This window comes from Rhincodon typus, chromosome 24, assembly GCF_021869965.1.
Source record: "Rhincodon typus isolate 14 chromosome 24, sRhiTyp1.1, whole genome shotgun sequence".
Taxonomy (NCBI): domain Eukaryota; kingdom Metazoa; phylum Chordata; class Chondrichthyes; order Orectolobiformes; family Rhincodontidae; genus Rhincodon; species Rhincodon typus.
In genome coordinates this window covers 14,542,275-14,556,042 of record NC_063355.1, presented here as the reverse complement: position 1 = coordinate 14,556,042, position 13,768 = coordinate 14,542,275, and the positions used below count along the sequence as shown (strand labels likewise).

General features: G+C 39.9%; 1 protein-coding gene across 1 annotated transcript in view; it reads left to right on the top strand.

Moving 5' to 3' along the window:
• Window positions 1–13,768, top strand: part of ksr2 (kinase suppressor of ras 2) — a 302,030-nt gene that overhangs the window by 42,637 nt on the left and 245,625 nt on the right. The window contains exon 2 of the mRNA XM_020528680.2: window positions 12,061–12,201. Coding sequence (XP_020384269.1) covers window positions 12,061–12,201 — 141 coding nt within the window. The remainder of the gene's footprint in view (window positions 1–12,060; window positions 12,202–13,768) is intronic.

Below are 13,768 nucleotides of genomic sequence, written 5' to 3'. Positions count from 1 at the left end.
GTTATGCTGCAACTCTATAAAACTCTGGTTAGACCACACTTGGAATATTGTGTTCAGTTCTGGTCACCTCATTATAGGAAAGATGTGGAAGCTTTACAGAGAGTGCAGAGGAGATTCGCCAGGATGTTACCTGGACTGGAAGGCAGGTCTTATGAGGAAAGGTTGAGGGAGCTAGGGCTTTTTTCGTTGGAGCGAAGAAGGATGAGAGGTGACTTGATAGAGGTGTACAAGATGATGAGAGGCATCGGTAGAGTGGATAGTCAGAGACTTTTTCCCAGGGCGGAAATGACTATTACGAGTGGGCATAATTTAAAGGTGCTTGGAGGAAGGTATAGGGGAGATGTCAGAGGTAGGTTTTTTACACAGAGAGTGGTGGGCGTGTGGAATGCGCTGCCGGCAGTGGTACTGGAGTCAGATACTTTAGAGACTTTTAAGCGACTCTTGGATAGGCACATGGAGGATAGTAAAATGTGGGGTATGCAGGGTAGATTGATCTTAATAGGATAATAGGTCGGCACAACATCGCGGGCCGAAGGGCCTGTGCTGTGCTGTACTGTTCTATGTTCTATGTTGAGTCTTGATTTAAAAAAAAAGATACATTTAGTTAGACCTTTTCAACTTGCACTCATCAGGACAATTTACAAGAAATGCCAAAGTAAAAGGGAGAACAGCAGCTCTGATGAAGAGTCATTGAGACTCAAAATGTTAGCTTGCTCTCTTTCAGTGCATGCTGCCTGACCCGCTCTGATCTCCAGCATTTGTTGGTTTCGCTACACATTCCAGCATCTGCAGTAATTTGCTCCCCCAAAATGGAAAACAATATTGCTATTGTTTGAGAGGAGAATGCTGATTGGTTGGCAAGTGGATTCTGATTGGTAGAGGCAATGGAAAATGCACCCGTTAATAATGACTGACAAGTGCCAATTAGTTTAAATTCTAAAGCAGGTGATTGGCTCTGACAGACCAATGCTTTACCTTGAGCAATGAACCAGAGAGTGGCTGTCACTTACCTTGTTGAGTTGAAACAGGTGCAGTGTATTGTGATGCAAACTGTGTATTGTACATTTAATACTACTTATTGTACTTCTGGGTTTCTGGCTATTAAGTTAGTAGCCTGTGGTTTTCTTTGTGTCTGAAGATAGTAATGAACTTGTAAGTATTTCATTAGCCATTGTAATTTCTTTGAAAGAGTATTTGAGACCCATCTTTAGAGTAAATAGGTTTGTTGTGTAACAACAATGGATTTGTTTTATTTTATTTTAGATTGTTTTGTGACCCAGCAAGGTAAACAATAGGGTTTTAAGGTTTGTTAGAAACTTCTGGAACTTGTTTTTCTTTAAGGCTTAAGAAAACACCTGTAGCTTACAAAGGGCAACTTTTGATTTTAGTCTTACTTTTGAGTTTTGAGCCTGTGAAGTCCTTGGAATTAGATGATTTGCAGACCAGTGCTCAACATAAGGACATAATATGGTGAACTAGTTTATCCTAGGGTGAAGAGATAGGGTTAGCCCAGAACAGAGTTGTTGAGATAAACCCTGAAGCGGTTACTTAAAGTTGACTACATTTAAACTTGGGTGCATGATGGCACCACAAAGGAGCTCTGCAGTTCCAGTTGAAGAGTTAAAGTCACAAGTGACTTAAACCTTCTGAGGTGTTTGGTACATGGACTCTGATGAGAATATTGTATGAATTGGGATTTTGGGTACTGTATCAATGATTTGTTTTGGGTACGAAACAATAACTGCTGTTTTCTTTTTAAGTTATAAAGGAGTGTTTTGGGATTGTACATTTACTGTGTATAAGAAAATCTGTCAGCCTGTATCATAAGTAGTTGGTTTAACTCATCCTGTTTTATCTTAGTTTCTTTTTTGTTGATAAACTTCTGTCTTATTGTTAAAGCAAAGTCTGTGTTGTTGCACATTTATGTTTCGGCAAGAGACAACTTAACTAAAACAAAAACAAACCAAAATATGATCCATCAAGCCAGATTTCTGCCTGGGATCTGACTTAGAATCAGAGAATCATAGCATTTTACAGTACAGAAGGAGGCCATTCAACCCATTTTGTCTGTACTCGCTCCCAAAAGAGCTACTCACCTAGTACCATTCTCTAGCTCTACCTCCGTAGCCCCTAAATTCATTACTTTCAAATACATATCCAGTATATTATCTGGTAATATCAGCTGGGATCATAACAGTCTGTGTATGTTCTGTCTGTTGGCAAAGAACCAGGCCATGTGTATTACTGTATGTAGTCTCCAGTACATGTAAATGTGCCACTCTGTGAACCCATCTAATAATCCTGAATTGGTTGTTATCATAATTCTTCATGTGCTATTTATACAGTCAAAGAGGTATACAGCACAGAAACAGTCCCTTTAGCCCAACTTGTCCATGCCAACCAGGTTTCCTAAACTGAATTACTGGGGTTCTGCTATAAGGTGAAAGTTGCGTTCCAGCGCAGAATAGCGTCATAGAAAATCGCACTATAGAAATAATGGAGGCAATGGGAAAAGTGGGGCTAGGGGCACAAAGGACACATGACAATTATATTTTCCAAAATTAATCCTCACCTGTGTAGCTTCATTCTTATAGCTGCGGTTATAATGACGGTTTATCAAAGACAGTTTATCAGTCAGGTGATGCAACAAAGAGGCAATACATTTACGAATCTGACTTTTTATTTGCAATGAAGTGACAGCTGGGCTTAAAATAGAGTTCTGCCACTGGAAGTCCCAGCAGTGGTCAGTACTGCATCATAGTGCGAACATGCTCCAAAAGAAGCGAACAGTGCAAAATTGTGTAAGATAGAGCTCACAGCCAGCGACCCACCATGAAACGCACCCAAAATTGACATGTTGGCAATCTTTTATGTAAAATTGCTGATCTGACCTGATATTCCATCGGCACAGAATTCTGGATAGATTTTCAGATAAGTAAAGCAGAGAAATCTGACCTTCTTATCTATGTAGCCCATTGGCATTGAATTTAATTGTAGGACTAAAAGGTGTAGTAAACCTGGGTAACATTGTATTCAAAATAGTGCTGGAAAAGAGCAGGTTGTAACACAGATAACTTCTGGTATAAATAATTTACATGAGCAAGTTCAAAAATTCTTACATATTAAATATGTAACAAAATCTAGGCAAAAATACTACACAGAAAGGTGCATGTTTTAACAGCAATCATTACTTTAAACTATACTTCATTTTTTACTATACCATCAATTTGGTATTGGAGTCCATACTTCTGTTTAACTGACCTGCATTTTTAAACAACGCTGAATCACGTTATAACCAAGTTATAAGTTTGTGTTTTAGAAATAGCGTTCCCCTGTTTGTTAATCACGTTATAGCTAATTCGTGTTTCTGGAACACACGTTATAGGAGAACCCCCTGTCGTCCCGTTTTCTTGTATTTGGCCCATATCCCCCTAAACCTTTGCTATCCGTATAACTCTCCAAATGTCTTTTCAATGTTGTCATTGTAGCCACCTCTACCACTTACTCTGGCAGCTTGTTTCATAAACATACCACCCTCTGAGTGAAAGTGTTGCCCCTCAGGTCTCTTTTAAATCTTTCCCTTCTCATCTGACACCTGTGCCCTCCAGTTACATTACAGTGAATGAATTATTTTTGAATTGTAGTTACCACTGTTATGTAGGAAACATGGCATCCAGATTGTGCTCAGCAAGCTCCCCCAAATAGCATGTGACAATAATCATATAATCTGTTCTTTTGTGCTAAAAGCAGAAACACAGAACTACACATACAGGAAATCTGATATTCATACATAAAGCTATCCAATGGTGGGCACCACGTTATGTGTTTTGCGAGAGTGGGTTGTTTGGTTACACTCCATACCTTGCTTGTTGTGAACACTGAAAGAGGTACGCCAATTTCTATCATCTGCCAGTCTTTGGTAGGTATGGTCTACCTGCTTAGCATCACACCAGCACTGAAATTCACCGACCACCGATCACATTACTCGTGTGGCAGGCAGAACGTTTTCTTGGCTTGTTATTGTTCGTTATCCTGTTTAGTGGTGAACACCACACCACTTACCTTGTTGCTGAACAGTGGCAACATGAGACAGTTGGCTGCATCTGCACCCAAACCTTGCACAATGGTAACTCTGATCAGCTCATTTCTGACTGCATTATCATGCAAACTCATGATAGTGCCCAAGACATCACTTTTCATTTTGAAAAATATCTGGTCTATTCCAAATCACCCTTGAAGGTTCATGTATCTCAAACATTTGAGCAGCAGGTTAGCGGGTTTTGTGGTACTGGGTGTTGAGGGCAGAGTTAGGCACTCTTGTTCAAGGCCAATAAGCCATGCTAAAAAAGCACTATCCTCCTGTTCACAGCAGTGTTAGAGTCATACAGCACAGAAACAAACCCTTCGGTTCAACCAGTCTACACTTCCCAAACTAAGCTAGTCCCACCTGCCTGCACTTGGCCCATATCCCTCCAAACCATTCCAATTTATGGACTTCCTCAAATGTCTTTTGAATGTTGTAACATCGAGCACTTCCTCTGGCAGGAACCACCCTGTGTAAAAACAAAATTTGCCCCATATGTCCTTTTTAAATCTTTCTCCTCTCACCTTAAAAATGTGCCCCTTAGTTTTGAATTGTCCGATCCTAGGGAAAAGACCTTTGTCATTCACCTTGTCTATGCCCCTTATGATTTTATAAACCTCTATAAGGTCACCCCTCAATGTACTATGCTTCAGTGAAAAAAGTCCCACTCTTTCCAGTCCATTTTCATTTCTCAAACCCTTCATTCCTGACAACATCTTGGTAAACTTTCCTGAACCCTCTCCAGTTTAATAATATCCTTCCTATAACAGGGTGACCAGAACTGCACACAGTACTTCGGAAGAAGCCTCATCAACGTCTTGTGCATCCTAAACATGACGTCCCAACTCCTATACTCAATGAAGGCAAACATGCTAAACACGTTCTTAACCACCCTAACTACCTGTGAAAATTTCAAAGAATTATGTGCCTTAACCCCTAGGTCTCTCGGTTCTACAACACTACCCTGGGCCCTAAAGTTAATTCTTTTCGTCCCTTTAGCTACTGATTTTCCCAAAGTTCAGTTAAAAGCCCTGCTGGTCAGTGTGAGAGCTGGAATAAGGAAATAAAATCTGAGATACATAGCTTCATTTGAGCAGAAGTGATCCACCTCCTGAGTGCAGGTTGGGTATTCACGCACATTGCTGTCTCATTGAAACTGAAAATGGGAAGGTTTTGAGGTGGGCTTTGTTCAACTTTGAAACTTTAAAAATGTTTACTTCTTATCTAACCCAAACCTGTCAACTTATTAGGATTAAACATCCATTCCCCCATTCCGTGTCTTGATGACTTCAGGAAAAGAAAGCTGAATTTTGTTGTTCAGTACTTATTGAGGTTAGTTTAAAATTGTTGCTGTTCTCAGCCATTAACAGTGAAATTATTTGAAATGAGAAGTATAAAATAGGAGCAAAAAATATGGATGGTGTAATTGAAGGCTGGCACAGGCCAGGTCAAAACAGTTTGGATTGGAACAAGTATCAGTAACAACTAGGCTTTAATATAATAGTTTTTCTGTAATCCACAACATCTAACTGTGACAATATCACATGCTGCTTTAGTGCTTGGTGTATTTTTGCTAAACTTTTGCTAGAATCCAATGTGTAATTCTGTTAAACATAACATGAGGCCGGACTTGTAAATCTCATAAATCCATCACAAACCTGTCATGAAATTCACAGTTACCACTTCACTCAAAGGCAAAAGGGGTTCTTAAGCATAAACATTTCTCAAACGTTTAATGAAAGTCCATAAATGTAACTTATGCAAAGGTCAGATGAAAGATAATCGACCAGAGATGTTAAGTTTTTTTTTTCTCTCCACAGGTGCTGCATGACCTGCAGAGTATTTCTAATATTTTTTGGCTTTTCATTTCACATTTCAAATATCCACAGTGTTTTGCTCTTGTACATGTTTTAAGGTAATTGGAAAAAGAACCAGAGGTGGCATGAAAAACAACGCAAATTGCTCTGGTCTGGAATTAAATGTAGATGCAGAATCCATAATAACTTTTGAAAGGGAGTTAGGTAATTACTTGGAAAGAAAATAAATTGCAATTCCAATTGTGGGAGGGAAAAATGCATGGGACCCCCCACTGAATAACTGTTTCAAAGATCTGTCACACCTACAGTGGGCTGTATATGCTCCTTCTGTACTGGATTACTCTATGATTCTACAAAGCGTTATGTTCATATTCTGACATGTCCCATATTTGATCTAACTTGGAAATGTACGACGGTAATATACTGCCACCCTGTGGAGGTTAACAGAACTTTTCATTTACACAACTCGGTTAAAGTCAAAACAAAGAATGGCTGAAGAAACTTAGTAGGTTTGGCAGCTTCTGTGGAGATTGAAACAGATTTAATGTTTCTAGTCCGGTATGACTCTTCTCCGAAGAGTCTCTGTTTGTTTCAGGTGTTCAGCAGCGGCAATATTTTTCTTTGATTTAAATTCAATTTGATTCAGTTGAATTTATTAGAACCATTTGCTTGTTGATTCTTTTGGGGGGGAGAAAAAAGCAATGATGCAGATAATCACAGGCTGGTGGGTGGACATGCTTTCCTAATATGTACCCCAGGCTGCACCCCATGGACAGAAGTAGGATATTCACTACAGGCTGCTAACTTGTATCATCTTTACGAAACAAACTCTCACATTGCATTATTAGCATTCATAGGTTCATTGTTCACATAGCTTTCAAAATTCTTAGCCTGAACAAGATTCTTAAGAGGGATCCAGTTGAGATATTTAAACTGAATTAAATGAACCAAATAAAGTGAAATAAACTGAACTTTTTAAAAAAAAATGCCAGTTTCTTGAGAATTCTGCATCAGATATCTGGGAGTTTACTGTACTTCCTTTTTGTTAAGCTTTAATCTTCAACATTTTTCTACAACAGCAAAACTTTCCAATTTATTTTGTTTCTCTTCTAAGATCTCCTTAGCTGAATTTCCAAGATAGGGAAAGATAAATCTGAAGTTGGGTTCTATTCCTCAAATACCAACCTTTTTTGGGAGTGCTTGTCTTCATTGAATCCCTACAGTGTGGAACAGGCCGTACCACCCCTCCAAAGAAATATCCACACCCCATAACCCTATAACCCTGCATTTACCATGGCTAATCCTCCTAACCTGCACATCCCTGGACACTTTACATGGCCAATCCACCCAACCTGCACGTTTTTGGACTGTGTGAGGGAACTGGAGCACCTGGAGGAAACTCACACAGACACGGGGAGAATGTGCAAACTCCAAACAGACAGTCACCCGAGGGTGGAGTCAAACCCAGGTGCCTGGTGCTGTGAGGCAGCAGTGCTAACTGCTGAGCCACGTGCCACCCTTCGTTTCGCTTCCCTTAGACATTTTCCCGTTTCTGTCTCCATCACAATGCTTTTTCCCAAAATTCTGCCAGTCACCAGAGGCAGAAGCTTGAGGGGTGCCACTCTGCATTATTTGTTTGATCAGAAATCTCCCCCATTCTTACTATCTGCCACAGGCACATTGGAACTATTTACAGACCATGTACGAACACACTTTCTGTAGCCATCCAGTCCTGGATTGGGACTTAAACCTAGAGTCACTATTTCAGAGGCTCCAAAAGCATTTCCACCTGCTTTATCTTTAGGGAATTTCTGTTCTAACACTGTAAAACAGTTTAAACAATTTTAGATACTTTGGCATCAAATTGTTTTAAAGTTTCCTACAGATAATTAAAAAGAGAATAGAACACCGTCTGTTTGTTCAGACAGAATCGGTTGCTAATTTTTAAAAATTGTCTTCTCTGTCCTTTTTCATGTTACTTATTCTGTTAGAACTGCAGAAATGTTTGCAGTTAGAAATATTGAATCAAATTTACTGATTGGATCTAGCAATTGATTGTACATTCATACAGTTTTCAATCAAAATGGATTTTATACGTATTGCATTATGAACCAAGAGGTCTGGGTTCAAGTCCCAATTGCCCCAGAGGTGTGTAATAACCTCTCTGAACAGGTTGATGTAAAAATGTCTTGCGCTGTAACAATGAAAACAACCAAAATCGGCTGAACAGAAAATGCATTGACATTTAAATTGTTATAGAAGGTGTAACATTATCAAAATTAAATTCCTAACTTCAGATCAATTTCTCTGTCTTAGGCTACAGTAATACCAATGGGAAATGTTCATGCGTGGTACTAGGTGCAGTGTAAACCCATTTTGCTGTGAAACCAGTTTGGAAATATTAATATCTCTCAACACAAATTATTCACCTCGATGATTATTCAGTGCTTCTTACTGGAAGGTTTGCTTGTTTGGAGACATGGGTTAGGACAAGATTAGACTTTAGTCGTTGACTACTGTATGTAGTGTGTTACAACCTCAATAGAAATTGAAACTCCTTAAAAGAACACAATATCAACACAAAGAGAATGAACAAGACTTCACTTTTTAAAAAACTTGTACTGCAATAAATAAACCGAAATTAATACAATTTAAACATCTATCTCAACAAGTTATACATAAAATACTGAGGTATGTTTCACTTTAAGTGAGCAACACACCAAATTTTTATCTTATTACATCACAGGCACTTGCATCACTCCTGTGTGCCGCTTGATCCAAAGTTCTCAGATACGGTTACGCCACTAAGCTCCATTTCTATGAACCCTATAGCATTTGGATCACACTAGTCCTGATGACATAGATTTCCAAAGTTCCTTTAGACCCAAACAGCCCTCAGTACCTGGTTTACAGTCTGCCTGGGCTGTTCAGACCACATTTAGATTCAGTTTCTTTTAGCTCACTTGTGCAATTTTTCCTCAAGAACTTTTGCGGGGGTGGAAAAAAACTGAACATTTATAAACAGCTTTTCACCTCCTCGTTCAAATTCTGTGCTTAGCCGTAGTGCCCTGCTGCTCGAACCTGACACCACCTGGAATTAGCTTTTAACTCCACAGCAATGTCAACCAGAATTTAACTTCTTTGAAATTATACCATACCCAATAAGTGCAACGAGCACCCACTTCCAGAATTTTCCTGGTGTTACTTGGACTTGAAGAGATTTAAGGAAAATTCCAAGTTTCCCCTAAAATCCAGGATCATCACCTGATTTCATATTTATAACATGCACATCAAATTCAAAACTCTCTCCAGAAAACACTATCCAGACACTGAGATTCATGTATCATGGATTTATTCACCCATAACACATACAATGCTATTTAAACATGCAGTTAAAAAGTGGCCTTTACAACCAAATCTATTTACTGTTTTTTTTGTGAATTTGTGTGTAGCAATTCTGAGCTATCTTTAGACTTTATGACTGCAAGTATACATTATGTACAACCATTGTTTATACATTTCCTTTACTCTTTCTATGTGACAAGCTAAATTTATAATTCTGCATTACATAATCATGTAGAAATTAAAATATAACTTGGTATAAAGATAGTTTAATGATTCATCTTTAAAATATTTAGTTTTCATCACTTGAAAGCTCTTTCTCTGTCCTAGAGATGTTTATTGTTTTATCATAGTTTCACTTCTGTCACATGTAGTTGCTGTTCTGTCAAGTATATCTTTGAATTCTCAGCATCTCTTTGATTTAGTACTGTTCCATATCTGTCAAAATCCTGCTTCTACAGAAACAATAACTGAAAGGATGATCTCTGGTCAGATGTTTTCCTTTGCACAGCTAACTGCTTTTCCAGTGTTACCAGATGATTCATTAGCGGTCTTTAATTATACCTCAAAAAACTTCATTCTGAATCTGACCATTGCTGACCTTGTTACATAATGTATCACTGTGTGATTGCACCAAAATTGATTTAAACATCCCCAATTTAACATCTAAAGGCTAATGGTTGATGATCCCACAAAAAAAATCAATAGTGGTATAATATTAGTAGAGTTTGGGATAGTTGGACTAAATGGCTCCTTGCAATATTTAAATAGCTTTTTAAAAAAATTCTTTCACTGGATATGGACAACCCTGATTAAACTAGCATTTTTTGCCAGTCCCTAATTGCCATTCATGGGAGTGAGTCATTTTTTGAACTGCCGCAGTCCATGTGGTGTGTGGCTTGGAGTGGGGGGATTTACAAGAGTGATCCTGGACATCTGCTGCCTTTGTTCCTCTAGATGGCAAAGATTGGAAGATATTTTTGAAGGCACCTTGGTTAGTTGCTGCAGTGCATCTTGTATGGAAACTTGTAGGTATGTTGTGTGCTGGCATTCGTAAGATGTAGTGTTTGTTGTGGCGTAAGATATGCCAACAAACAGGGCATTTCTGTCCTGGATGGTGTTGAGCTTCAGGACAGTTGGAGCTGCACTCACTTAGGCAAGTGGATAGTATTCCATCACATTCCTGACACGTTTTGTAGATGTTGGGCAGGCACTGGGGAGATAATGAGGTTGCTGTGATTGGTTGGCTCGCCGAGCTGGTTCGTTAGTTTGCAGATGTTTCATTACCTTGCTGGGTAGCATCATCAGTGCAGCCTCTGACGAAGCACTGTTATGTTTTCCCGCCTGGTATTTAACCTGTACGGCCCGTTGGAGTTGATCACCTCATTTCCAGTTTTTCTTCGCAGTGGTGTATATATAGGGTCTAATTCTAAGTGTTCATTGATGGTTCGCTTGGTGGAGAACCACGCCTCTCAATTCCCATGCTTGTCTCTGTTTGGCCTGTCCTGGGATCCTGATATCGTCCCAATCGAATTGGTGATTCTCCTTATCCATGTGAATGGAGCTGAGTGAGTACTGGTCGTGTCTTTTTGATGCCAGTTGGTGTTCATGTATTCTCGTGGCCAGTTTCCTTCCTGTCTGTCCAATGTAATGTCTGTCGCAGTCTTTGCATGGAATCCTGTGTATCATGTTGGTTCTGTCCATAGTGGGTAAGGGGTCTTTGGTGCAAGTTAGCAGTTGGCGTAGGGTTGACGTAGGTTTGTGTGCCACTCTGATTAAGGACCTAATCTATGAATTAAGGACTTGATCCGTGTGTGTGGCCTTTCTGTGTACCTTTGTCAGAAGTTGATATACAAAATCCCGTGCAAAGACTGTGACAAACATTACATTGGACAGACGGGAAGGAAGCTAGCTATGAGAATACATGAACACCAACTAGCAACAAAAAGACACGACCAGTCCTCACTTGTCTCCATTCACATGGATAAGGAGAACCACCAGTTCAATTGGGACAACATCAGGATCCCAGGACAGGCCAAACAGAGACAGGCACGGCAATTTCTAGAGGCCTGGTTCTCCACCAAGAAGGCCATCAATAAACACAGAATTAGATCCTATAAATACACCACTGTGAAGACAAACTGTAAATGAGGTAATCAACTCCAACGGGCCCCAGAGGTTAAATACCAGGCGGGAAAACACAACAGTGCTTCATTGGAGGCTGCTCTGATGACGTTACCCAGCAAGGTAATGAAACGGTTGCGCACTAACGAACCAGCTCGACGAGCGAACCAACCAAGCATCCACAACCTGAGCTACAAATCTACTCAAGAACCTTAGGTAGGTTAATTGCTACAGAATTTCAGCCTCTGAATTATTGTTGTAGCCAATGGCTGGTATAGTTAAGTGTCTAGACCATGATTACTCCTAGGATATTGATAGTGGAAATTCAGAGATGGTAATAACATTGAATGTCAAGAGCAACAATTAGATTCTCTCTTGTTGGAGATGGTAATTGCCTGGTACTTACATGGCACACACGTTATTGCTAATATTAGGCCAAACCTAAATATTGCCCACATCTTTCCACATATTGACGTGAATTGCTTCAGTATCATCCAACACTCATTGCCCAGACTCATCGGGAGAAAATTTTAAAATTGTGAACAAATGTTAATTATTTGCTTCCGTCACTGTTGGCGACAAATAAATTCCAAACGCCATCTTTTGGTTTGACAAGGATTTGTGCATAGCCTTCCTTTGGTAGATTAATTCACTAATGTTTTCTAACAATGTTTTTTTCCTTCTTTGTTTTAGGGCAAACTAGTGAAGTATTTCAGCCGCCAGCTTTCCTGTAAACGCAAGGTTTCCCTGCATGAGCGAAGCGCTGAGTTAGAGGGATTTCCTCACCTAGTGCATTGGTTCCGGATTGTAAATATCCGCAAGGAAGTGATCAAGGTAAACCTGGTGTAAGCTCGGTTATTATTTCCAAACAACATTGTTAATATGATACACCATTTGAGATGGTAGTGGATTGAACGTAGTGCAAACTGGATTAATTACCTGCATTCCATTATGCCATTTAGATTGAATTTAGAATTTTTCTGCATTTCTTTTCAATTTTTTTTTCAGTATCAGTTGGTAGATAAGTCCCCACTTCACTCAGGTACATTTTGCTGTGCGTAATTAAAACAATTATAAAATGCGGAAATTGAAAACGTAGCTGCTATTTCTGTTCAAGTTAGAAGCTCAGGAAGGTCACAGTCTCAAAGAATTGGTCTTTGTTGAGTTCACTGATCTCATCTTGAGTCATGACTAGCTCCTGTAAGAGGCTTCAACATCCTAGGCTAGGAAACCCCGAGTGGCTTCCTGTTGCTAAACCACAACAACAACATTTATAAGCAAGCTTAAATGCCTATACTTAATGTAAGAAAATGCCCCAAGAGTCATGGTTATAGAGTCAGAGATTTACAGCATGGAAGCAGACCCTTTGGGTCCAACACGACCATGCCGACCAGATATCCTATGTAAATCTAGTCCCATTTGCCAGCATTTGGCCCATGTCCCTCTAAACCCTTCCTATTCATATACCCATCCAGATGCCTTTTAAATGTTGTAATAGTACCAGCCTCCACCACTCCTCTGGCAGCTCATTCCACATACGCACCACCCCCTGCATGAAAAAGTTACCCCTTAGATCCCTTTTATATCTATCCCCTCTCATTTTAAACCTATGCCCTCTAGTTTTGGACTCCCCCACCCTGAGGAAAAGACCTTGTCTATTTACCCTATCCATGCCCCTCATGATTTTATAAACCTCTATAAGGTCGCCCCTCAGCCTCTGATGATCCAGGGAAAATAGCCCCAGCCTTTTCAGCCTCTCCTTGTAGCTCAAATCCTCCAACCCTGGCAACATCCTTGCCAATCTTTTCTGAACCCTTTCAAGTTTCACAACATCCTTTCTATAGTAGGGAGACCAGGATTGCAAACAGTATTTCAAAAGTGGCCAAATTAATGTCCTGTACAGCCGCAATATGACCTCCCAACTTCTTTATTCAGTGCAATGACCAATGAAGGCAAGCATACCAAGCATGTTCTTCACTATCCTATCTACCTGCAAATCGACTTTCAAGGAACAATGAACCTGCACTCCAAGGTCTCTTTGTTCAGCAACACTCCCCAGGACCTTACCATTAAATGTCTAAGTCCTGCCCTGATTTGCCTTTCCAAAATACAGCACATCACACTTATCTAAATTAAACTCCATCTGCCACTCCTCAGCCCATTGGCCCATCTGGTCAAGATCCTGTTGTACTTTGAGGTAACCTTCTTCGCTGTCCACTACACCTCCAAATTTGGTGTCATCTGCAAACCATACTTCCTATGTTCACATCCACATAATTAATATAAATGATAAAAAGCAGTGGACACAACACTGATCCTTGCGGCGCACTATTGGTCACAGGCCTCCAGTCTGAAAAGCAACCCTCCAGCATCACCCTCTGTCTTCTACCTTTGAGCCAGT